The 26556-nt window shown below is 39.2% G+C and overlaps 1 protein-coding gene across 4 annotated transcripts in view; it reads left to right on the top strand.

Annotated features, from left to right (window-relative positions):
* The window catches only part of COPG2 (COPI coat complex subunit gamma 2), a 116894-nt gene that overhangs the window by 22171 nt on the left and 68167 nt on the right, over positions 1-26556 (top strand). For all 4 annotated transcript variants that reach the window (XR_014833145.1, XR_014833146.1, NM_001246238.2 and 1 more), the window contains 4 exon segments: positions 15357-15432; positions 17056-17148; positions 18601-18687; positions 19745-19902. Coding sequence is in view for 2 of the 4 variants with exons in the window: in NM_001246238.2 (NP_001233167.1) it covers positions 15357-15432; positions 17056-17148; positions 18601-18687; positions 19745-19902 (414 nt within the window). In the remaining 2 variants the exon portion in view is untranslated.

Consider the following 26556-nt stretch of genomic DNA (forward strand, 5'->3'; position numbering starts at 1 on the left):
AGACCTGTGTGGGACTACACCTTAGAGAACTGTAAGATAAAGAAATAAATGTTATCTTAAGTTTCTAAATTTATGGTAATTTGTTACAGCAGCAATAGAAAAGTAATAGATTTTGCAGTATGTAGGTGTATCAGATGAACACATTGTACACCTTAAACTTACACAGTGTTATCTATCAACTATATCTCAAAGCTGAAAAAAAAAACTAACAGAAGAGACTTTGGTACCTTGAAGTGGGGTGCTGCTGTAACAAATACCTAAAAATGTGGAAGTGGCTTTGTAATCAGGTAATGAGCAGGAAGAGTTTGGGGGAGCATGACAGAAAAAGCCTGTAGTGCCTTGAACACACTGTTAGTGGAAATCTGGGAGTTAATGACTGCTAAATTCAGAAGGCTGTGAGGACTAGGACAGAGAAGACATTTATCACCTTAGAGAATACTCAGATGGTTGTGATCAGACAATTGATAGAAATACAGACATTAAAGGTGGCCCAGTGGAAACAAATCCAACTAGGAACCATGAGGTTGAGGGTTCTGTCTCTGGCCTCGCTCAGTGGGTTAAGGATCCGGCGTTGCTATGAGCTGTGGTTTAGGTCACACACGTGGCCTGGATCTGGCCTTGCTGTGGCTGTGGTATAGGCCTGTGGCTGTAACTCTGATTACACCCCTAGCCTGGGAACTCCATATGCCGTGAGTGCAGCCCAAAAAAAAAAAAAAGGACAAAAAGACAAAAAAAAAAAAAAAAAAAAAAAGGTGCTGCTGGGGAGGGCTCAGAAGAAAATGAGTTAGATGTTAGAAACTAGAGGAAAAGGGATCCTTGCTATATTGTGGCGGAAAGGTTAGTGGCATTGTGTCCTGCAGTTAGGCGGAAAGCAGGGCTTCTAAACAATGAACTTGGATATTTAACTGAGATTTCCAAGCAGGAGTGAGGTGTGGCCTGATTACTTTTTGTTGCTTACAGTACAATTGGAGAGTAGAGTAATACATTGAGGAGAAACCTATTAAACAAGAACTAGGAGTTCTTTATAAATACCATTATATTAGTTGTACACCTGAAACTAATATAATGTATGTCAATTATACCTCAAAAACCAAAAATAATACAAAAAAATAATCCGGGAGGTAGCGATTTTGGAAGTTCTTAGCCTACCAAAATGGCAAAGGATGCTAAAATCTAGAGATGTTAGGAAAGAATGGTCTAAAGAAAAAGTCAGAGTTACTCTGCAGCCTTTTGCTGAAACCTTAGAAAGATTAAAAGGTCAGTGTATTCACCCACACAAAACACTCTGAAGAGGTCAAGGGCGTGACTCATAGATTCCCTTAGCATCTAAGCAGAAGCCAAAAATAGAGGTGGGATTATCTACGCAAGATCTGTGGAGGAGCCTCTTGTCTAGTGGAGTGAGTCTTTGTACGTGTATGGTCTGTCCCACAGGGCTCCCAAGAGTATTATAGCAGCAGAAATGCTGCCAGCTTGGACTGAAAGGGGCAGAGAGAGGACGACGTGAAAGAAGGCCATCAGAGCCCCAGAATTTTTCAGGCAGGAGACAGGCTGATAAGACTACTCAGTTTAAACAGATGTTGACCTTTATAAAAAAAGAAAGAATGGCTCAGAGAGCAGAGGTGCAGGCTGTAGGGTGGAGCTGAGAACCGTGGTGAATTCTGCCTAGAACTTGCAACCTCTTCTGGTTTGCTGGCTGGATTTCAAAATTGCTTGGGACCAGTAACTCTTTATCTTTCCATTTCTCTTTTTGAACAAGAATGTCTGTATGTGTCACCCTGTGGCAGTCCTGCTTTGTGTTTCAGAGTAGGGAACTTGTTTTCTAGTTTCACATGTCTACAAGTGGAGAAGAATTCTGTCTCGAGATAGTTTATTTCCAGCCTCACCTATACCTAGTTTAATTAATTTTGATGATAAGATTGTGACTTTTGGGTGAGATTTAAATGAGGGTTTGGACTTTGAGTTGATGCTGTAATATGTTGAGATTTCAGGGGATCTTAGGATGGGGAGAATATATTTTGCCTAGGAGATGGATACATCCCTGTTGACATGGATGATTTTAACTTAGAATTCCAACTTGGGTCTCACTAACCAATAAGAGTTGTAAGTTAATACGTTTTTGATGTTTTATTTTCATCTTATTTTAACCATTTTAGGGATGCATCCACGGCATAAGGAGGTTCCCAGGCTAGGGGTCGAAACGGAGCTGTAGCTGCTGGCCTACACCACAGCCACAGCAACATGGGATCCGAGCAACGTCTGTGACCCAGGCCACAGCTCATAGCAACACCGGATCATTTACCACTGAGCGAGGACAGGAATCAAACCTGTGTTCTTACAGATACTAGTCAGATTCGTTTCCACTGCGCCACGACTAGAACTCCACATTTTTGATGTTTTAAGCCACTAATTGTGATCATTTGTTATACCAGGAATAGAAAACAAGTGTATTAGATGACTGTTCTACATATGTAGACAATTGTGTTAGCTTGGTAAGAACCCGTGGCTGTTGAGAAACCCTAAGGGCAGACACTTCATAAAAGAAGTATATAAAAATAGCCAATGAGCATATGGAAATGTTCTCAATATTATTAGTCCTCAGGGAAATGCAAATTAAAACTTCAATGAGATAGTTTTTTCATACTCACTAGAATGGCTGAAATAGCAAAGCCTGACAGTACCAGAATCAACAGGCCTTGTTCCATACCAAGTAAATGGAACAGTTGAAGCTCTCATACATTGCAGGAAGGAATGTAAAATGGTATGACCACCTCAGAAAAAGTTTGACAATTTTTTTTAAGTTAAACTTAGACCTATCCCTTGACCAGTTATTCCAGTGCTAGGTTTTTACCCAAGAAAATGAAAATCTTTGACCAAACACACACACAAAAGGCTGTACAAAAATTTCATAGCACCTTTGTGATAGTCTGAAACTAGATACAACCCAAAAGTTCATCAGCAGGAGAGTGGCTTAACAAACTGTGAGAGTAATGCAGTGGATCACTGCTCAGCAACACAAAGGAACAAAGTGCTGATTCAAGCATTAATGCAGATGCGTCCCCAAAACAGTATCTTGGAACAAGAGAAAACAGATGCTCAAGAATACCTGCTGGATGCTTCTATTTATATAAATTCTAAGACCAGCCAAAGCTCAGTTGTGGGTGATAGAAATCAGAAGTCTGGTAGGTGGGAGGAAACTGACGAAGTAGACATGAGGAACCTTTGTGAGGTGATGGGAGTGTTCAGTATTTTATTTTGTTTGGGGTTGAGGTTACATGAGTAATCACAATTGCCATCTAACTGAACACTTACTTAAGCTGTGCATTTTTTTTGTTTGTTTGTTTTTGTCTTTTTGCCATTTCTTGAACCGCTCCTGCGGCATATGGAGGTTCCCGGGCTAGGGGTCTAATCGGAGCTGTAGCCGCCAGCCTACGCCAGAGACACAGCAACGCAGGATCCGAGCCGCGTCTGCGACCTACACCACAGCTCACGGCAACGCCGGAACCTTGACCCACTGAGCAAGGGCAGGGATCGAACCCGCAACCTCATGGTTCCTAGTCGGATTCGTTAACCACTGCGCCACAACGGGAACTCCAAGCTGTGCATTTTTATTGTAAAAGTAAATAAAGAAAAACACGAGATTCAGTTAATGGGTTAATAAGGATGGTCAGTCTGGTCATGCTGTTTCTGCTCCTGTCTGATGAGACTCACCAGTGAAATTCCGCAGCTGAAGATTGCTTAGAATTCTCAAATTGAAGGCACAGGTTTGATCCCTGACCTTGCTTAGTGAGCTAAGAGTCCTGTGTTGCTGTGAGCTGTGGTGTAGGTCGCAGATTCGGCTGAGATCTGGCGTGACTGTGGCTGTGGCCGGCAGCTATAGCTCCAAGTAGACCCCTAGCCTGGAATCTCCATATGCTGTGGATGTGGCCCTAAAAAGCAAAAAGAAGGAAGGAAGGAAGGAAGGAAAGAAGAAAAGAAGGAAGGAAAGGAAAGAAGGAAGGAAAGAAGGAAAGAAGGAAGGAAAGAAGGAAAGAAAAAGATTGATTCAAGTCTGAAATAGCTTTTCTGTTTGAATAATGGTGCCAGGACTTGATTTAGAATAAGAAAGGAAACAAGATAGCATTCTAATCTGACTTGGCCACCATTGTAGTGAAACTTCTTTCTCAAAGATTGCCAGAAACCTCTTAATTATAAAATCCAAAAGCTAACTTTTCAGTCCATATTGTATTTCACCTCTCTCTTAGTTTTAATATGGTTAAATACTCCGTGAATTTTGGGCTTTCAGAACCATAGGTCTGAATTTCCTCGCATCTCTGATTACTTCACTTTATCATTCCTTAGAAGTGGCTGTTTTCTTCTGCCTGTCACCCTAAACATGGCCCTTCCATAGGGTTCACATCAGTGCTTTTGCCATATCCCAAACTCATCATGCTCTTCGATAGCCTGTATCGCTATACGTTTCTCTCTATGCCTGCATTTATCTGTTTCCTTTTCCACAAAGCTCAAACATCATTATATGCATTGATTTCCCTGCCTTGACAGGTGTGTCATTGTCTCCTCTTGTTCTTGTAACACTTTAACCTCTATTTTAATATTTAGTACATCATGCTGTAAGATTTGTTTACTGTTTTTCAACCCTCTGTACTGTTCCATGAGAATGAAAACCGTATCTCATATGACTTTTTATCATTAATTCCTGGAAAAGCACTTGCATATATTAGACACACATTAAAAGTTTAATTAATGAATTAAGCAAATGATGATCCATTTCCTCTCTTCAATTAAGAGGCTGAAATCATAAGGATTATTTATCTTTCTGTGTATCTCGAGACAGTACTCACACATAAGAAGTGGAGAAATGTGGGTATAATGGTGGGGCTTCTCCAGACCGCAAAACTATAAAGACATGTATAGATATATAAAAATAGATTTTTTAAATGAAGGATTGGCTCAAAGATTATAGAGGCCCACAGTTTGCTCTCTGCAAACTGGAGGCCCAGGAAAGCCAGTGCTATAGTTCCAGTTCAAACCTAAAGTCCTGGGAACCAGGAGTCCTAATTTCCCAGGGCAGAAGATGAATGTCCCAGCTCAAGTGGAGAGCAATTCTCCCTTCCTGCCTTTTTATTCCACTTAGGCCTCTAATGGATTAGATGATGCCCATTCCTACTGGTGAGGGTGCTCTTTTTTAATTAGCTTACCAATGCAAATGCCAGTCTTTCCTGGAAACATACTCATAGACACACCCAGATGTAATGTTTTACCAGTAACCTGGGCATCCTTTAGTTTGGTGAAGTTGACACAGAATTAACCATCACAGAGGGTTTAATGGGTGTAGAGGAACCTTCCTGTATCTGCTTTTCTTCCTTCTCTCCTGCCTGGTTGGTAAGTAGACTGCCCTGATTTATTTGGAGTCATACTTAAGCTCTTTTAAAATGAAATTGTGGAAGACTTTTGAGGAAAGATGATGAAAATGATGCTAAGTTTTAAATCTCTTCTCCAAAGCCTAATGAAATGGGCAACAATGAGTAAAGGGAAACGACAGAGGACTTGTAATTCTAGCCAAGATGGAATAGGGCTGCTGCTGGTCACCCCTCCGAATGATTACAACAAAAACCTCTGGAGAAAAAAGTACGCAAAGTGACTATCCGAGGCCTAAGAGAACTGAATGATAGCAGTGAATTTGAGGACCAGAAAATAGTAATTAATGATTAATAGTAATTAAACAGTAATTCCAACATGGTAACGTGATTTTCATGGTTATTTTTCCTCTTTATACCCTGAGTTTGACCCAAGGCCAGGCTAATCTTTACAGCAGGCAGAGTCAACAACGATAGAAGCCCATCTTTCTAGCCTGAGCACAAGTTAAAGAAAAGACCCCTGAAAGCTGGAGAGCATGTGGGGGAATCCTTTTTTTTGTTTGTTTTTGATTTCTGTTTACTTTCTGGTCCTGGTTTGTGAAAAGTGGAGAGAAATCCACAGTACAGTTGACGATTACAACAAGAGTTTGAGCTGTGTAGGTCCACTTACACATGGAGTCTCGAGAAACCGTGTATAGGGAGGGCTCAATATGTTGTACTCAGGTTTTCAACTGTGTGGAGGGTTGGTGCCTCTAACCCCTGCATTGTTCATGGATCAACTGTATTTCCCCGTTCCCCCCCCCCCTTTTTTTGCTATACTTGCAATATGTAGAAGTTCCCAGGCGAGGGCTGTAACCCAAGCTACAGCAGCAACCCAAGCCAGCAGTGATAACACCAGATCCTTAACCTTCTAGGCCACAAGAGAACTCCTTCCTTCCATTTTTCTATCTTTGTCTTGAGGGTTCAATTCCATGGAATTGTGCAGTAGCACAGGGAACTAAAACTCTGAGAAAATCCCATATTTTTGAAGAAAGAGAGAAGAACTGGGAAAAGGAGTCCGTGAGAGCCAGAGAGTGTGGGAGACATGCACAGAAGGCCAGACAGAACTTGTGATTTGAAACTGCTTAGATTTGCTTGCTAAAATGAAAGTCAGCATTCCTCAGAGACTTTTTTAAAATGGCTGCACCTGTGGCATATGGAAGTTCCCAGGCCAGGGATTGAATCCAAGCTACAGCTGTAACCTATACCACAGCTGCAGTAACACCAGGTCCTTTAACCCCCAGTACTGGGCCGGGGATCAATTCTGCACCTTTTCAGTGACCTGAGCTGCTGCAGTTGGATTTTTTTAACCCACTGTGCCATGGTGAGAACTCTCAGAGACTTTTTTTTTTTTTTTGCCTTTTTGCCTTTTTGCCTTTTCTAGGGCCACTCACACGGCATATGGAGATTCCTAGGCTAGGGGTTGAATCAGAGCTGTAGTCACTGGCCTACGCCAGAGCCACAGCAACGCGGGATCCGAGCCGTGTCTTTGACCTACACCACAGCTCATGGCAACGCTGGATCCTTACCCACTGAGCAAGGCCAGGGATCGAACCCTCACCCTCATGGTTCCCAGTCAGATTGTTAACCACTGGGCCACGACGGGAACTCCAATCTCAGAGACTTTTAATAGGGCTCAGAGTCTCATGACTTAATATTCAAAATGGGTGTTCTGTCGTGGTTCAGGGGTAGCAAACCCAACTAGTGTCTATGAGGATGCCAGTTTGATCCCTGGCCTCACTCAGTGAGTTAAGGATCCAGCATTGCCGTGAGTCATGATGTAGGTCTCAGATGCAGCTCAGATCCCATGTTGCTGTGGTTGTGGCATAGGCTGGCAGCTGCAGCTCTGATTCAACCCCTAGCCTGGGAACTTCCATATGCTTCGGGTGTGGCCCCGAAAAAACAAACAAAAAATATTCAAAATGTCCAGATACAATCCAAAATGAGTCAACCAGGAAATTCTGATCAATTTCAAGGGAAAAGATAATCAATAGATATCAACCCTATAATTACCTAGATATTGGGATTATTAAAGACTTCAAAGGGAGCTCCTGTCATGGCTCAGCAGAAATGAACCTGACTAGGATCCATGAGGATGCAGGTTCAATCCCTGGCCTTGCTCAGTGGGTTAAGGATCCAGTGTTGCTGTGAGCTGTGGTGTAGGTTGCAGGTGCGGCTCGGATCTGGCATGGCTGTGGTGTAGGCCAGTGGCTTTAGCTCTGACTCAACCCTCAACCTGGGAACCTATGTATGCCTCAGGTGTGGCTCTAAAAAAAGACTTAAAAAAAAAAAAGACTTGAAAACAATGAATACAACAACCATGCTCTATAAAGGTGAACATTCTTTTTGTTTGTTTGTTTTTTAGGGCCGCATCTGCAGCGTATGGAGGTTCCCAAGCTAGGGGTCCAGTCGGAGCTATAGCTGCAGGCCTGCACCACAGCCACAGCAACGCAGGATCCAAGCCGGATCTGTGACCTACACCACAGCTCATGGCAACTTAGATCCTTAACCCACTGAGCGAGGCTGGGGGTGGAACCTGCAACTGTATGGTTCCTAGTTGGGTTCATTTCCACAGTGCCATGATGGAAACTCCAAAAGTGAACATTCCTGAATGGAAAGGAGAAATGTGTATGTGTGTATATATATATATACACACACACACACACACATATATATGTGTATATATATATATATATATATATATACACGAGAGAGAGAGAACCATTGAAAATTGAAATGACAAAGTACAATATGTGAAATAAAAAATTCATGGGCTAGGCTCAATTGTAGAATGGAGATGTCAGAGGAAAGGGTCATTGAACTTGAAATAATTCAGTAGAAATAATCCCAACTAAGAATAAAGAGAAAAAGATTGAAAACAAAAATAGCCCCACTGACCCATAGGACTGCATCAAAGGGTGTTATATTCATGTCTTTGGAGTCCCTGAAGAAGAGGACAAAGGGATTGGTGCAGAAAAATTTTGAAGAAATTATGACCGAAAACTTCCAAATTTGGGGAAAGACATAACTTTACAGATTCAGGAAGCTCAGTGAAGAGTATGCAAGATAAACTCAAAGGAATCCACACCAGCTCATAATGAAACTGCTGAAAATTAAAGGTAAAGGAAAACTCTTGAAAGCAGTTTGGGAAAAAATGACACAATACATATAAGGAAATTTCAACTTAAAGTACTGTAGATTTCGCATCAGAAAACACCGATGTTGAAAAGAGTGGAATACCATCCTGTAAGTGCTAAAACCAAAAGAACTGACAACCCAGTATTCTCTGTCCACTAAAAATACCTTTCAGGAGTGAAAAGGAAACAAAGACTTCCTCAGATGAAGGTAAGCCAAGAGTATTTGTCATCAGCAGACCTACTCTAAAGGAAATATTAATGAAGTGTTTTAGGCTGAAGAGAAATGATACTAGAATGATCCCTAGGGCAGCCACTATAGTAACATCTTCATAGTACTGAAAGAAAACAAAACCCACAATTGTTAACCCAGAATTCTATGTCCAGCAAAAATAGCTTTCAAAAACAGGTGGTATAAAGGCAATTTCCAACATACAAAAGCCGAAAGATTTAATCTGTAGCATGTTGTTTTTTGCTTGTTTTTTTCCCTCTGTCTGTGGACCTAAATGTAAAACCTAAAGCTATAAAACTTCTAAAAGAAAACATATGGAAAAAATCCTTGTGAGCTGGAATTGGGCAAAGACTTTTTAGATATAACATCAAAAACATGACCCATAAAATAAAAAGGCAAACCACAAACTGGAAGAAAACATTTATAAATCATATAATGTAAAGGACTGGTATCTAGGACATAAAAGGGCTTTCAAAATTCAGTAATGAGAAAACAATAAAAAGCATGCAAAATATGTGAATAGATGCCACTAAAGAAGATATACGGCAATAAAGCAAATGAAAAGATGTTCAACATTATTAGTCACTGGGGAAATGCAATTTAAAACCACGGTTAGATACCACTCTACATCTTTGAATTGACTTAAAATTAAATAGACTGACTTCACCAAATACTGCCAAGAGTGAGGAAGAATTGGATCTCTCATGTGCTTCTGGTAGGAATGTAAAATGGTGAAATCATGTTGGAAAACATTTTTGCAGTCTGTTAAAAAGTTAAACAGGTATCTACCATAAGATCCAGTTCTTCCACTCCTAGATATTTACTCAAGTGAAATACAGCAAAAATTAAATGGAGGCTTCTGTTTTCTGCTTGGGGGTATAGAGATTTAGAAAGAGCACTATGCCCAATGTTTCAATGAAAAAGAGGCTGAACAAATAGCAGGTTCACTAATTTATCTAAATTCTTCAGTGTTGACATCTCAGAGTAGCCAACTGGCTCAAAACCTAAAGAGAAACCAAAGCCTGCAGCAGTAGATGAGATTCGAGCACTGGTTTAATGGACAAGATGTGGCTGATACCAGTAAGATTACTGAATTGGTGGAGACTGAGACTGCACTGTCAAGAGAGACGAAAGCCCTTGGGTGCCACAGATGGCAGGGGGGGTCTGAGCCTGTACTGACTTGTTGGCTTTTCTCCATGGACCCAACTGAGTGCTTATAGAATATTTGGGAGAGTCCTGAGGATGGGTCCCTCAGGGTAAAAAATTGGGAGCAGGAAACAGCTGCTATCCTGACAGGAATATTGAAGTCCCTTTGGATCCTTTCTCTGTTTTCCCTCTGGAAGAAAAGCCTTAATCTCTAGAAGGAATGGCAACACACATTCATCTTTCGATAGTGGTGAAAACTCATTGCAGCCATGGGAAGGGAACAGGGGAAAAACTTTCTACCACTGGGGGAATGACAAGAATATGCACTTGTCAACTACAGTTCTGGAAAGGGCAGAAGTACTGACTGTGCTGCAATCCTAAGATCCAGGACTGTGGTGCCTGCCCAACCACAGGCTTAATTAGAACAGCAAAGAACACCCTCCCATCCCACCTCCCCCCAGCACTGAGTGACAAGTAACTTGCAAGCGACCAATTGACTCTGAAGGGCTGGGTGAAGAAAATACTAAAAGCCCAGGGTAGATGTCAAAAAAGAAATGCCCTGGCACACTGCCCTCAGTGGAAACATCAAGTGTTACTGGAGGAATTTGAAGCCAAGCCTATGGAGCACAGTTACCAGAGCAACAAGACACCAAACCCAGTACAACTCTCAGAGGTTAACTCAAAACACCTGAGCTAATGGCTTAGCAAGAAGGAAACGTGCCCCCACTTCAAGACAAGAAAACAATTTATATCAGTTTCTGCTCTCCTGCATGAGAGGTCTGACTCAAGAACAAATTAAAGAGAGTTCCATTGTGGCTGCGGGTTAAGAACCTGACATAGTATCTGTCCGTGAAGATGCAAGTTCAATCCCTAGCCTCCTTCAGTGGCTTAAGGATCCAGTATTACCACAAGCTGTGGTGTAGGTTACAGATGCGGCTCAGATCCAGTTCTGATTCAACCCCTAGCCTGGGAACCTCCATATGCCACAGGTGTGGCTGTAAAAAGAAAAAAAAAGGAGCAAATTAAAAAGTATTAAAAAAACCCTCAAAGAATACTTGAACAGATATAAAGTTATCCCATTTTAACATTATAAAGATTTAAATCTTCCCTAAATTTATGAATTCAGTGCAATCCTAATATAGTTAGAAAAGTTAATACTAAAGTTTATGTAGAAAAACAAACATGTAAGAATAGCCAGGAAATCACTGGAAAAGGGAAAACCACGAGGCAGAACCAGCTCTATCAGTCAGTAAAATACTAAGGCCTATACAGTTGGAACAGTGTGGGACTGGCAAATGACTAGACAAAGAGACCAATGCAATAAAATCATGTGATGACTGTAAGGTGTTACTGTGGCCATGCTGATCTACATTTTTCAGAATTCTTTAATACGAATGGAAAGTACAGACTTAGACCCAATTACACATGGAAATTTATTCATTTATTTACTTACTTTATTTTTTGGCCACATCCATGACATGTGAAAGGTCCCAGGCCAGGGATCAAATTGTGCTACAGCAGTGACAATGCCAGATTCTTAACCCATTGAGCCATGAGGGAACTCCTACACATGGAAATTTAGTATATAATGAAGGTGGCATCTGTAATCACTGGGGTAAACATGTACTTTTTAATACGTGATGCTATGAGGAGTTCCTGTTGTGGCTCAGCAGAAACGAATCTGACTAGCATGCATGAGGATGCAGGTTTGATTCCTGGCCTTGCTCAGTGGGTTAAGGATCCAATGTTGCCATTAGCTGTGGTGTAGCTGTAACCTACACCACAGCTCTGATTCCGTGTTGCTGTGGCTATGGTGTAGGCCAGCAGCTACAGCTCCAATTCGACCCCTAGCCTTGGAACTTCCATATGCCACAGGTGTGGCCCTAAAAAGACCAAAAAAAAAACAAAAAAAAACAAAAAACAAAAAACAAACAAACAAAAAAAAAACCCCAAAAAACAAAAACACGTGATGCTAGGACAATTGAGTAGCCACTTGGAATAAGATTAAAATCAGATCTGTATTTCACATCAATAAATGTCCGTGAGGAAACTCTATAAATAGATAAGGAATGTAATTTTTTTTTTTAAATGAAACCATACAAGTACCAGAGGAGAGCGTGAATGTATTCTGTGGCATGGGGAAAAAGTTTTGTAATTATGGCTAAAATCCAGAGGCAGTGAAAGAAAAGATTGAGAAATTTGACTACATTTTTTTTTAATTACATGACTAAAACATCATAAAGTATAGTATAAACCAGGGGTTTGCAGTTGTGATATAAAGTTATTATTTATATTGTCATGGTGTCCTGTATGACATTGCCACTCATTTTATGGTAAAAGGGGAATGACAGTGGCCTCATGATTAGGAGATCCAGTAGTTTTACTTGATTGTGCTTCACCTAGGACCAGACAGTCTAATGCCATTATGGGATAGCCTATTGAATGCTCAGCTTATGTAGGTTGGAGGTAGGACCCTGTGAGGTTGGGGAATCCTCCAAGATGCTATATAAGCATTGTATGGTACTGTCACCAGGAAATAGAATAGGTGGGTCCAGAAATCAAGAGGTAGAAGTAGGACTGGCCCCATCACTCTCACTCCCAGTGACCCACTTATAGAATTTAGGCTTCCCATTCTCACCCTGAATGTGAATTAGAGGTCTTGGTTCCAGGGGACAATGTTTTTAAGGGATGAAAAGGAAGAAGCATTCAACTCATTGACTTCTGGTTCCCATTGGTTGTGGATTGTCTTCAGTAGAGAAATATCCCACACTTCTGGATTGTATGTGTCTGAGTAACAATTTGGAAACCTAAGGCATTCCACACTCCAGAATCAGTGATTCTGGGGCAGGAAGTGAACCAGTTTGCACATTTGAAATGATCACTGCTGTTGGGTCACTATGTATTTTTTGTGCTAGTGGATCAGCAGGTAACGAAAGGAGCTGCTGTTCTCATAAAAGTGGTTGACCATGATACCTACCAGGAGCTAGGATTGTTTCTACATAAAGGTAACAGAGAGGACTGTATCTAGAATTCAAGGTTTTCACTTGAGTGTATTTTGATGTGTTCGTTCCTGGGAAGATGGTGATTAGGGAATAGGGAACAACCAATAGTCCAACAAAGGCAAATCCAACAAAGGGCTCAGATCCCTTGGGATAGAGGTTTGAGCCACTTACCAGACACGTAACCAAGATGAGGTGAAGTGCTGACTAAGAGGGAAGGGAATAAAGAATGGGTGGTTAAAGGAAGGAGATGATGAATATCAATTACGGCTTTGAAATGAGTTGTAGCAGCAAAGGTTGAACAATGTGCTACTCATTTTCCTGCCTCTTGTAGAAATACTGCCTCTTGTAATCTAGTGATAGATTAGCTTTAATGGAAGTCACGTTCAAATGTGAGAAGTGCAAAGGGTGGACTGTATTGGGTGCCACTTTTGTGCCATCTCCCATTTCTTCAGTCCTATCTTTGATCCCAGCTGTGGTTCTGGTCAACATTTTCATGCAAGGTCCAGCTCACTTGCATCGATAGTGCCTCAGTTCAACTTGTGCTGTGTGTTTTGCTTCCTTATCCTACAGTTTCACCAGCATTCCCTGAACTCACATGTGTGAGTGTTAACATATGAATGTTAAGAGAGTGGAGACTTAATAACACTCTGGAGTTAATGCTCTACCAGAGGCTTAGAGCTAGTGAAATAATTCATTCCTTTTCATCCCTTGACTCTGTGGTTTCTGAGATGTATTTCATTAGGCTCCTCAGAAGATTGGTCTTTAAATTATCAGTTGCTTGTGGCAGTGACACGTTAGAGAAAACTTCTTTTTGTTGATTTTTCCTCCTCTGGTTTACTCTCTCATCTTTAACTTCTCCCTCTGAACACATTCCCGAATAAACTATATGTAAGCCTTCGCTATCAGGGCAGCCCAAGCTAGACGGAAGAATGGAGCAGGGGTTGGCAAACTATGGCCCATGGCCAAAATTCTTGCCTCATTTTGTAAATAGTTTTATCGAAACATAGCCATGCCTTTTTGTTTATGCATTGTTATGCCTACTTTTGTGCCATCAAACAAGCGGAGGAGAGAGAGGCCTCAGAAGAACCAAACTTTGCCAAGCCTCAGTTTTTTTATCTAATTGGAAGAATGCTAACATCTGTAAAAAAGACTGGTTGATAAATTATTTATATCCAAACAGTGGAAATCTGTGCTACCATTAAAGATATTTTAGATATACTATTTAGATATTTAAAAATATATAAACATATAAAACTTTAAAACATCTGCCAATATGGAAAGATTTTCAAGTTGTTAAGTAAAAGTTATACCATTAACTAAAATGGAAGGTTCCAGAAGAGTGGCCAGCCATTGGCCTGCATTTTAATAAGTTTCTATGGTTGTGTATATTTTAGAAACTTCCTTAAAATATAAGCAACTGTTCACAATGGCTGTCTCTTGTTGAGTGGCTCTACAGGCTAGGGTGGGTGAGGAGAGATTTAGACTTTATATTTTATACTTTTCTGAATATTTTGAAAATGAATTATATGAATGAAATACTTTAATAATTGAAAAATGAGAGAAATTGAAGGACTGTTGTTGGATAGTCTGTTTAAGGGCAGTATAAATGCACAGAAGACAAGAGAAGGAAGGGTAAAAAGTGAATAATATAAAGGCTAAACACCTTTTAAAATTAGGCACAAGAAATTTTGTAGCTCAGTCCGCACTTCTCTGCCTGTTTTTGCAACTCTGCAAGAAAGATCTGAAACCATTGACAGAGCTGTCAGTTTAGCAAACCATTCCTGAGAGACCTCACGAAGTAATTAATCATTTGAATCGGTTTCTTTTAAAATGTCTGATGGAGTTCCCTTCAGGGCTCAGTGGAAACGAATCTGACTAGCATCCATGAGAATGCAGGTTCGATACCTGGCTTCCCTCAGTGGGTTCAGGATCTGGCGTTGCTGTGAGCTGTGGTGTAGGTCGCAGACTCGGCTTGGATCTAGTGTTGCTGTAGCTGTGGTGTAGGCTGGCTGCTATAGCTCTAGTTCATCCCCTAGCCAGGAAACCTCCATATGCTGTGGGTGTGGCCCTAAGAAGACAAAAAAATAAAGTAAAACGTCTGAGTTTTTGGTATTGTGGAGGATTTCAGTATGAGGCTCTCTATATCACTTTTTTTTTAATGCCTGTTGTCGGTATCTAAAATTATGCATGTATTTAGTTTATGTGCTTATCTCTTTTACTGCTAGAATGTAAGCTCCATGAAGACAAAGACTTTGCTCACTGCTATATTAAGATTTAAAATAGTCTTCTATCCAATAATTTTTATATTATCCAAAGAAGACACTCAATAAATATTTGTTGAATCAGTAGTTGCATTGAGATACTGATGGGGACAAGTGGAATTAGCTAGGGGTGGACTCCACAGGAGAGAAGATTTTGATCTCATGGTAACTAATTTGATTTTTCTCAGTCTGACTAAGGACATGACTGGAAAGGAAGATGTGTACCGAGGCCCAGCCATCAGGGCTCTCTGCAGAATCACTGATGTAAGTTCTTGCTTTCCTGAGGTATCAAGGGGGACCCGTGTTTTTCTGCAGGTGGCAGTGGGCTTCTCTGGTGAGAAATGTTGAGTCATTAGCATAAGAGCAGCGTGACCACCAGAAGGGCTATTGTGGCTCCTGGCTTTTTTCTTTTTTCCTTTTGTTTGTTTCAATTAGCCTATTTCTCTCTATATTACCCTCATGGACTTTTGTCATATTTAAGGCACATTTGCTTGCAGGAAACAAAACCCATTCAAATTTAGCTTAAAACAACAACAACAACAACAACAACAAAACAGCTCTCTCAGAATTTGAGGTGATGCTACCAGAACAAGAAATAGAGCAGCTTTAAGGAATTCAGCAGCAAGATCTTTAGATAATTGCTGTTATGAGCCATCGTTTATCAGGCTCAAGCCCTTTTATTTAAATATTTAAGACAGGCAGTGTGATTAGCTTATGTCCATCTGGGTCCAAGTCAGGTATTTAACCTTGACTAGTAGTCTGTTGTACTGGGGAGGGATGAGGTTAATAGAGTATGTTAGGCTGTCCCTGTCTTGAAACTCTGAGCAGGAAAGGTTAAAATGAAGGACAGGCTAGATATTGCCAAATACATTGAATAGTACTTCAGCTACATTCATAATTGGGTGTGTTTTGTGTAGTGTTTTCAAGCTTTTCAAGTTCCCAAGGTTAGGCTAGATTAAATGGTAAATCTAGATCTTAGAAGGAATAATAGAAACCTTTTAATATTTTTTGCTGCTCAGTTATTATTATTATTTTGATGGTTTTTGTTTTTAGCATTAAATTGGTAGCCTAAGACCTGACCATGCCAGGGCTAGCAGTAAGACTCTCTTCATCTAAGTATTGATCTTGGTGGGTTGATATATCTTTATTTGCCACCACATTCCCAGTGCTAAGCTTTCTTCCAGATAAGTTAAAAAGAACTTTATTTTCAGAGGATTTCATATGGAGAACTCAACATAGTAGTATAGTCCACATTTACTTACTTTGCTTCTTTCTGTCTTTCTTTCTTCTTCTTCTTTTTTTTTTTTTTTTTTTTTTTTTTTTGACTGCACCCTTGGCATGTGGGTCAGGGATCAAACCTGCGCCACAGCAGTGACCCAAGCCACTGTTGTGACAATGCCAGATCTTTAGCCCACTGCGCCACAAGGGAACACCTACATCTATTTATGTATCCAGAATAACCAGAGATTGTAGTTAATTTGTAGGACTCTCTGGAATCCATATAAAAAATATGTCTTACACATAGAGGTATCTTCAGGACTTCAAAAACAGCTCCCAACCCCATTTAGGAACTTCCTTTATAGTATCCTGATAGGATCAGCCTCTACTTGTGTATTTCCTCCAAGATGGGATTCTCCAATTTGAGACAGTTTATTTCATTGTGTGTCATTCCTCTTCCTGAAATACACTTAAGTATTCCTTCTTGAAGCTGCCATTTGATTGTCTGGGTGCTGCCTTCTGGGATATGATTACTCTGTTACATGATAAACCTTTTCATGCATTCTAAACATTTGTACAGAAACAACTATATGACTGGTTTTTATAAATCATATCATTTTGCATGAAGATGTTTTGCTTCAACAGCTTTTTCTTTATGAATGTTCTTAGGGAACAATGTTGCAAGCCATTGAAAGATACATGAAGCAGGCCATTGTGGATAAAGTCTCCAGTGTATCCAGTTCAGCATTGGTATCTTCCTTAGTAAGTGAACAAGTAATTGTCTGGTTCTCATGCATGGTGCAGTTTCTAGTTGCAAAAACAAAGTATCACTGTGATTCTCTCACAAATGAAACATTAAAAGATAATGTACACATTACTGTTACTTTATATAAGATTGCTATAAGACAGAGAGCACTGAGCAATTAAAATGGGCAGTTAAAAACATGAAATGTTCATATGTTTGAAAGTTGGTGGTCAGCAGAAAGTTATGCTGTACACATGATATAGATGGGGGTAAAGGTGGACGGGGGATTAGGGAAGAAGCTGAGAATTAATCTCTTTCTTTAAATCTGCCTTTATCACCAGCCCTTCTAACCTCCCCTCTTTGTCCTCTGCTTTTGTTGGTGCCCTGTGTCTCCAGTGTCCTTGTGCACAAAGTCTACTGTCCCACTACTAAATTTCCTCCCAGGAAGTGCTCTTTGTTTTAGTAGTATCTTTTCTTTCTCTTTTTCATCAAAACAAAATTTATTCATGATGGCCTATCACTTTGTATTTGATTAAAATTGGTTACTAATGTGTGAATGGATTAGATCATCTGAATCACAGGATTCACTGGTTCTGGAATATAACTGATCAAGTTTTACAGCAGGTACTCTACTTTTTTATTGTATTCTGTTTTTTTTCTTCCAGCTGAGTTTCCTGGAAGTAAAACCTATATGTTAACATTATTTAAGTACCATCCCATTAATGATCCAGTCCCTTCCCGTCCTTCCTTCTCATTACTTCCCTTTATATACCTCTCCTAGCCCACAAACATATACTCGACTCGGCAAAGGGGTCTTAAAAGTGTTTCAGGTTTATTAGTTGTCTCAGAGGCTTAAAATAGACTTGTAAAGGAATTCCTGCTGTGGTGCAATGGGATTGGTGGCATCTTGGGAGCGCTGGGATGCAGATTCAATCCCCAGCCCAGTATGGTGGGTTAAGGATCCAGCGTTGCCATGGCTATGGCCTAGGTTGCTGTTGTGGCTTGAATCTGATCCCTGGCCTGGGACCTCCATATGCTGTGGGGTGGCTAAAAAAAAGAAGAAAGACTTGTATGGAGTTGCTGTCATGGCTCAGCAGAAACAAATCTGACTAGCATCCATGAGGACATAGGTTTGATCCCTGTCCTTGCTCCGTGGGTTAAGGATCCCGCATGCTGTGAGCTGTGGTGTAGGTTGCAGATGTGGCTCACTTCTGGCGTTGCTGTGGCTGTGGTGTAGGCTGGCAGCCGCAGCTCCGATTCGACTCCTAGCCTGTGAAACTCCATATGCCAAGGGTGCGGCCCTAAAATAAAAGGCAAAATAAATAAATAAATAAAAAAGGCTTGTAAAGCTACGAAGTTGTTTGTTTTTTTCTGGAAATATCTGTTAGTGATTTTCCAAGAAGGCTAACTCATGTTTCTAAACTTTTAGTGACCGTGTATGATCTGTTCTCAACTTTTTCTGTATTTAGCACATGATGAAGATAAGCTATGACGTCGTTAAGCGCTGGGTCAATGAAGCCCAAGAAGCTGCTTCAAGTGATAATATTATGGTCCAGGTACTGTCATTGAATCACCTTAACTTAATTCTCCAGATATGCTTTCTTTAACCCTATGTTTTAGGGGCAATTTATTGATTCCCCAGATGAGTGTTAGCTAAAGGCTGATATTAAGCAGACCATTAGTGCACATTCCTAAGTAAATGTCCCACTAATTATGACTACCACAGAGGCCCTGCTAGTGTTCAGTGGAAGCTGCAAGAATGTTTGAGAAAAATTCTTACATTCATTGGTAGTTGAGATACTCATTCCAAAGGTGATAATTCATTTCACTCCTTTGTTTGGAAAATAATTTGTGAAGAAGGATGTTCAAGCCCGAGCTTCGGAGGGCTTGATTATAGTAGACATTATAAAAACAGTAATTTCCACTTTTTTAAAGCTTTACAAATGTTTTGTTGGAAAGATCTCCATTTGATATTCATTAGGCTGTTCTTAATTAAAAGGAACAAGGTTAAATTCTTAAATGGCAATTTTATGTAAAGTACCCCATTTGTATTTGAGAGGGTACTTATTTATCCCCTTTCAGTGTTTACAACTTCTCCTGTTAGCATAGTCAGTTATGAGGAAATAGAGTAGTAATTTTTCCCTTGGGAAACATTCTCACCCTCCTAACTCTGATCATTGTGTTTTTACATAAAATGCCATGATAATTACACCCCTTAAGCTTACTTTAGGAGATTAATCCTTAAACTACTAACATAACCGCAGATGATTTAAAACCACTAAGAAAGACCTGTAACACTGGTAAAGCCTTGGACCTGAGAGCCTTTAAGGATGGATGGGGCAACGGTGAGCCTGCTAAAGCCATCTTCAGATTGTATGTCACCTCCTTAATGCTTACCTAATCTGAATTAACAGCTTCTGAGGGCAAATTAGAAACTCTTCTCTTTTCAATCATGCCTGTGTTTGATTCAGTATGAAAAGGGTATTCTGTTTGTATACATCAGACCTGGGTGTCTTTTATTAAAAATCTAGTTCTGTATGAATTTATTTTTATGTAAGTTCTATTCGCTTCCTACTCAGCTTTCTATTTTACATTCTTTTTCATGTTCTTTAGTACCATGCATTGGGAGTTTTGTATCACCTTAAAAAGAATGATCGCCTTGCTGTTTCTAAGATGTTGAATAAATTTACTAAATGTGGTCTCAAGTCACAGTTTGCTTACTGCATGTTGATTCGAATTGCCAGTCGCTTACTAAAAGAAAATGAAGAGGGGTAAGTGTTTTCACCTAAACATAAGTAATTTTCCATTTGCTGGTTAACATACCTCACAGTTTATTTCCTTTATGAATATTTTTAGGGAGTGCTGACTTTACAGATGGATTTGGTATTTTCCAAATTAAGGAAAAAAAATCATGGGATTCCAAGTAACACAGCTTTTATTCTTACCTTAATGTATGCTCTGGTATATGTACTTAATAGTTTATGATTTCTGATAATACAATTAATAATAAAGTGATAGTGAACAAAAAGTACTTGTAGGGTATACAGTAATTAAATATGAAAACTGGAAATGACATTAAGAGTCACCGTGTTTATCCCTTTTATTTTTATAAAAGAGAATGTTGAAGTCTGCATTTAATGATTTATTTAAATGATGATTTATTTAAATGATTTATTTATTTAAAGCACACAAGGGAGAACAGTAGAATTACGCATTTGTAAGGTTTTTATATTATTCATGAAATGTTATATTATCTGATGGTAGACTGTGATATTATAAGGATGAATATTGTAATCTCTTGAGTAATCACTAAAAAAATTAGGAGATGAAAGTAAATGTCAACAGAGAAGATAAAATGAATTAAAAAAATATTCACTTGAGATTCCTGCTTTCAGTAATGGTAGGGAAGCTTGGTCATATTAGCCCTTCTGCAAATAATGATTATATCATTAGTACAAAACTATGCTCCCCTGAAATAGGAAAACCTACGCTAATTGAAAGTACTGGTGACTGGTGAAAAGCAGGCAAAAATGGAGAGAAATTGATGCCTGAAAAACAGAAGCTATACTGGCTGAGATTTGTGGGTAGCTGGCTAATTTCTAAGGGCACTGCACACAGTTCTTGGCTATGGCATCAAAGAAAACCATAGTATTTACTGAACAGTGGGGTCAGAACACAATTTGAAATTAGAAGAGTGATAAAGATTTAGGGTATAAGTCCCAGGAAAGAGGGAGCCATGGTTATGTGAGCCTCAAAATCAATTTTAAACTCTGCAAAAATCCTTGGCTGACCATTGGACTATGCATGTATGAGGGAACACTCTAGGAAATGTGACAAAAAGCAGTAGGTTTCAGCTGAAAGAATCGAATGGAGAATTCAATTGCAGTTCACCATGAAGGAGATAATATTTGGATTTTGATCCCAGCCAAGTTAACTAACTGCTAGAGAAACATTTTAAATTCTAAAGTCTTTGTCTTATAACATTCACAGTGTCTATATGTAGTAAAAAAGAAAAAGATTAAATTGCTAAAAGTGCAAAGAATTTGGAATATTTGACCAATAGTTAAGAGAAAAAGTAATCAATAGCAACTGACCCTGATATGGCCCAGGTATTCAGATTAACAGTTAAAACCTTAAAGCATATGTTATAAATTTGTTAGACTTTAATGGGAAACAGAGTAAATGAACAGAGGACATGGAAACTTAAAAAAGGAGCTAAAAAGAAATTTTAGAACTTAGCACTATATCAGAATTTAACCAGAGAAGCAGAATACGTAGGAGATAAAAATATAAAGACTTTTTTTTTTTTTTTTTTTTTTAATAAGGAAGTAGCATATGCAGTTTTGGTGCTTGCTAGTAAGCAAGTCCAAAATCCATAGGGTAGGGTGTCAGGAAAGGAAGGTCACAGGCAGTCTAGAACTCATGGGTACAGATCAAAGCTGCTCTTCACTGGTAGAATTTGTCATTTCACATTTTACTGTAAGCAGCAAGAGAAAACCAGGTTTTTACCACTTTTCTCAGAAATTACCTCAAATAAATATCCAAGTTCATTTATAAGTTCTGCTTTCTACATAACTGCAGGACACAGTTTAAGATCTCTGCCAGTACATAACAAGGATCCACCTTATACTGACAAGTTTCTGACTCCCTTCTGATCCTCCAAGAGCAGCTTTCTAAAAGCAGTCTATGAGCCCTCACTGGTTGCCCTTTAAGACTAAATTTTCTAGTTTTCAAATTTTCTAAAATGACTTGCATTCAAGGCATTTTATTGTTATTTTTATTTTTAGGGCCACTTCCTCAGCATATGGAGATTCCCAGGCTAGGGGGTCTAATTGGAGCTACAGCTTCAGGCCTACGCCACAACCACAGCAACACCAGCTCTGAGCCACGTCTGTGACCTACACCACAGCTCATGGTGACACTGGATCATTAACCCACTGAATAAGGCCAGGGATCGAACCCGCAGCCTCATGGTTCCTAATCAGATTCGTTTCCGCTGCACCACGACAGGAACTCCTCAAGGCATTTTAGATTTGCTTCTTTATGCTCATCAAAATTCTTCCACTCTTAGAGTTCTCTTGTAGTGGCACAGTGGGTTAAGGATCTATTGTCATCACTGCAGCAGCTTGGGTTGCTGCTGTGGGTCAGGTTCAATCCCTAGCCTGGGAAGTTCCATTTGCCATGGGTGTGGCCCACCAAAATTCTTCCAGCCCCTACTCATTATCTGATTCCAAAAGCAGTTCTATAATTTTAGGTATTTGTTATAGTAGCACCTCACTTCCAGGCACTAAAGTCTACTAGTGTTTTATTGCTGCCAAAACAGATTGCCACAAATATAGTCATAACATCCATGATCTCACAGTTCTGTAGCTTACCATGGGCTAAAGTTCAGACGTTGGCAGGGTACTGTTGCTTACTGGAAGCTTTGGGGAAGAATCCACTTTTAATCTCATTAAGGTTGTTGGTCATCTTCACTTCTTTGTGGTCATAAATTGTAGGTCCCTATTTCCTTGCCAGCTGTCAGCCAGGGGTTGGTCCGTGCCATGTAAGGTAACACAGTCACAGGTTCTATGAAGGAAAACATGGATATCTTTGGGAAGCCATTCTGCCTGCTACAAGTATAGTAATTAAATGGATAATTTGTTGGATGGGCCTAACACCAAACTAGAAATGGCTAATGAAAGAATCAGAGTTAGTTTGTTTGAAGATAGTGCTATAGAAACTTAACCGATTTGTAGAACATAGAGATAACAGATTAAGGAAAAACAAAGCTTCATAGAACTGTGGGATAATATCAAGTGGCCTACCACTTTGATATGAAATTGGACTTAATGAGAGAGTATGAGAGAACAGAGCAGAAAAGATATATGAAAAAATAATGAACAAGTATTTCCCAGTATGCATTTATTCTAGAAGTGCAAGGTTGATCTAACAGTCAAAAAATAACGTAATATTCCTTAAAGAATAAAGGAGAAAATTCTTAACATCTTAATGGATGCTAAAAAAGCAGTTGATAAAATTCAGTGGCAATTTGTAATTAAAAATCTCTTTTCAAAGCAAATAATAGAAGGAAACAAATCCTTCTGTCATTCATTTGCATTGTTCATTTGCATAGTGTTTCCCAGCTCTTGTTTTGTATTCTTATTTCTCTTCTCTGTGTGTGTCTGTAATTTTATCAGGGGTTTTTTAGCTTTCCCCTCAGTTGTGTTTGCCTCTTCCTGGTACACTCCGACCAAGACCATTAATAATAACCAAGAAATTCTAACCCAGGCACTCTTATCCTCCAGATTTTGCATTTATTGGGACTTGAGGGCTGTTTCCTACAGGCACAGGCAGCTACTGAGATCAGCCATCCCAGTAACTGGCCATGCTGCCAACATGCCAAAATGAGTTTGATTCACTTCCAGAAAGCCACAGTAGAAACCCGATTTGATGCCCACCTTGTTATAACATTTTAATACGAATAAGTACAACTATGTAAGCAAAACCGACATCTAACTTCCTGGAGTAACTTTCATTGGGAGAAACTCACAGACTGAAGCAGTACTGGTTATACTGGGTCCCACCTTGCCCTTTCATTTTAGTATGGTGTACAGAGGTCTATCAGGACCATTTTTCTCACTCTGAGAGAAGGATGACCCACAGGCTTTGAGACTTTTAAACTGCATTAAGTACAGAAGCACCAACCATTCCCTGTCATGATTAGGGGTGGGATACAGAAATAAAGTAATGTGGCAGACTTATCTGAGACAACAGAAATAAAAAAGTTCTGGAGAGACTTATAAACAAGTATATGCCAACAAATTGGATAACCTATAATGTATTTTGACAGCTTAGCATATATTTTGAGGAAGACAGTGCCCTTCCCTGGTATAATAAGGGGCTGGGATCCTAACCTTGCCAAATGTATGACTTGACATGCTAGTAGAAGAACTCTCCATGTCCACCTTTAGGGTTGGGGAAGTACCAGCTCCTTCTTCAGCATGATAGGGAGCTCCAGTCCAAGCTTTGTGGTTGACCAGAATCTTACACATTTGGCTGGGTCCAGTTGTTATGGAGGTTCCTGGGAATCCAACTTCTTTTCAAAGTGGCCAGAAAGTCAGTTTTGACAAAAGAATATACCCCTCACTTGGAAATTTTCATAGTTTCTCTGGCAGTTATTTTTGATTTTGTATGTGTATTATCATAAATGGCATTTCAAAAAATTATAGTTTTTGCTATAATCTTACCTTTTTGTTCTGCTTTTATGGTTTCCTGTAAGTTTTTGTATCCCATGTTTTTGTTTGTCTGAAAGTATTTTCTAATTTCTCTTTTGATTTCTTCTTTGACCCATTGGTTGTTCAAGAATGTGTTCTTTAATTTCCACATATTTGTAAATTTTCCAATTTTCCTTTTGTTACTGATTTTTAGTTTCATTCTCTTGTGGTTGGAAAAGATACTTGGTATGATTTTAATCTTCTTGAATTTGTTGACTTGTTTTGTGACCTAACATGTGATCTGTTCTGGAGAATGTTCCCGGTGCACTTGAGAACAGTGTGTATGCTGCTGCTGTTGGGTGAAATGTTCTTTATGGGTCAGTTTGGTCTGTAATGTTATTCCATCCACTGTTTCTCTACTGATTTTCTATGTGGATGTTATATCCATTATTGAAAATGGGGTATTGAAGTCTTCTACTCATTGAATTACTGTCTGTTGTTCCCTTCATATCTGTCAATGTTTGATTTCTATATTTAGTTTTTTTGAGAATTGTTTTGACCATTCTGAATCCTTTATATTTCCATATGCATTTTAGGATCAAACTTTGAATTTCCACAACAAAAAGCCTGCTGGCATTTTGATAAGGGTTGAATTGAATAGAATAATAGATCTATTCTGGGTAAATCAATTTAGGAGAACTGCCATCTTGATAATATTGTGTCTCCAAGTCCATGAACAGAAATTGTTTATTTAGATTTTTCAGCAGGGTTTTGTAGTTTTCAGTGTAGAAGTCTTGAATTTTTTTTATTAAATTTATGTTTATTCTTTTTGATTCTGTTATGAATGGAATTGTTTTGTTTTTGGATTTATTGTCACTAATGTATAGAAACAGTGATTTTTGCGTGTTGATCTTATATCCTGTAACCTTGTCATGTATTCGTTCCATTTGTGTGTGTGTGTGGTATTCCTTGGGGTTTTCATGTACAAGACCATCTCCTCTGTGAACAAAGACAGTTTTACTTCTTTCTTTCCAAACTAGATGTCTTTAATTTCTTTTTTACCTAATTATACCATCTTGAACCTTCAGTACAATATTGAGTGGAAGTGGTGAAAGCAGTTATCCTTGCATTGTCCTTGATCTTAAAGGGAAAGCATTAATAAGCATGATTTTAACTGTAGATTTTCTGAAGATGCCCTTTACCAAGTTGAGGACATTCTCTTCAGTCCCTAGTTTTTTGAGAGTATTTCTCATGAATGGGTGTTGGATTTTGTGGATTGCTTTTTCTGTATCTATTAAGATGATCTTCTGATTTCTATCCTTTTAATTATTAATTGGTATGTAACAGAAATTGATTTTCTGATATTAAATCAATTTTGCTTTCCTGGAATAAGTGCCACTTTGTTATGGTATATAATTCATTTTATGTATTGGTGGATTCAGTTTGATGATATTTTGTTAAGGAGTTTGTATCTCTATGTCAGGAAGGGTATTATTAGTCTGTAGTTTTCTTGTGAGAATGTGTCAGGTTTTGTTACTGGATAATACTGGTATCACATCATTAGTTGGGAGGTAGAGTACCCTATATTTTCTGAAAGTTTGTGAAGAATTGGTATTATGTCTTTAAGCATTTGATAGACTGAGTCAGTGAAGCTATTGTGACCTTCATTTTTTTTTTTTTTTTGAGGGAAGATTTTAAATAACTAACTCATAGGTCTGTTTAGATTCTCTATTTTTTTGTGAGTCAGGTTTGATAGTGTGATATTTCTATGGATTTTGCCATTTCATCTAAGTTATCTAATTTATTAATGTATAGTTGTTTATAATATTCTCTTTTTTTTTTTTTGTCTTTGTTGTTGTTGTTGTTGTTGTTGTTATTGTTGCTATTTCTTGGGCCGCTCCCGCGGCATATGGAGGTTCCCAGGCTAGGGGTTGAATCAGAGCTGTAGCCACCGGCCTACGCCAGAGCCACAGCAACGCGGGATCCGAGCCGCGTCTGCAACCTACACCACAGCTCACGGCAACGCCGGATCGTTAACCCACTGAGCAAGGGCAGGGACCGAACCCGCAACCTCATGGTTCCTAGTCGGATTCGTTAACCACTGCGCCACGACGGGAACTCCCTATAATATTCTCTTAAAAACATTTGAATTTCTTTAAGGTCACTAGTATTATCCTCTACTTCATTCCTGATTTTGGTAATTTTTTTTTTTTTTTTTAATGCTTTTTG

This window comes from Sus scrofa, chromosome 18 (assembly GCF_054392235.1).
Source record: "Sus scrofa isolate SSC_HxYL_T2T_F1_AM1 chromosome 18, Sscrofa_HxYL_maternal_Yorkshire_Landrace_v2.0, whole genome shotgun sequence".
Lineage (NCBI taxonomy): Eukaryota > Metazoa > Chordata > Mammalia > Artiodactyla > Suidae > Sus > Sus scrofa.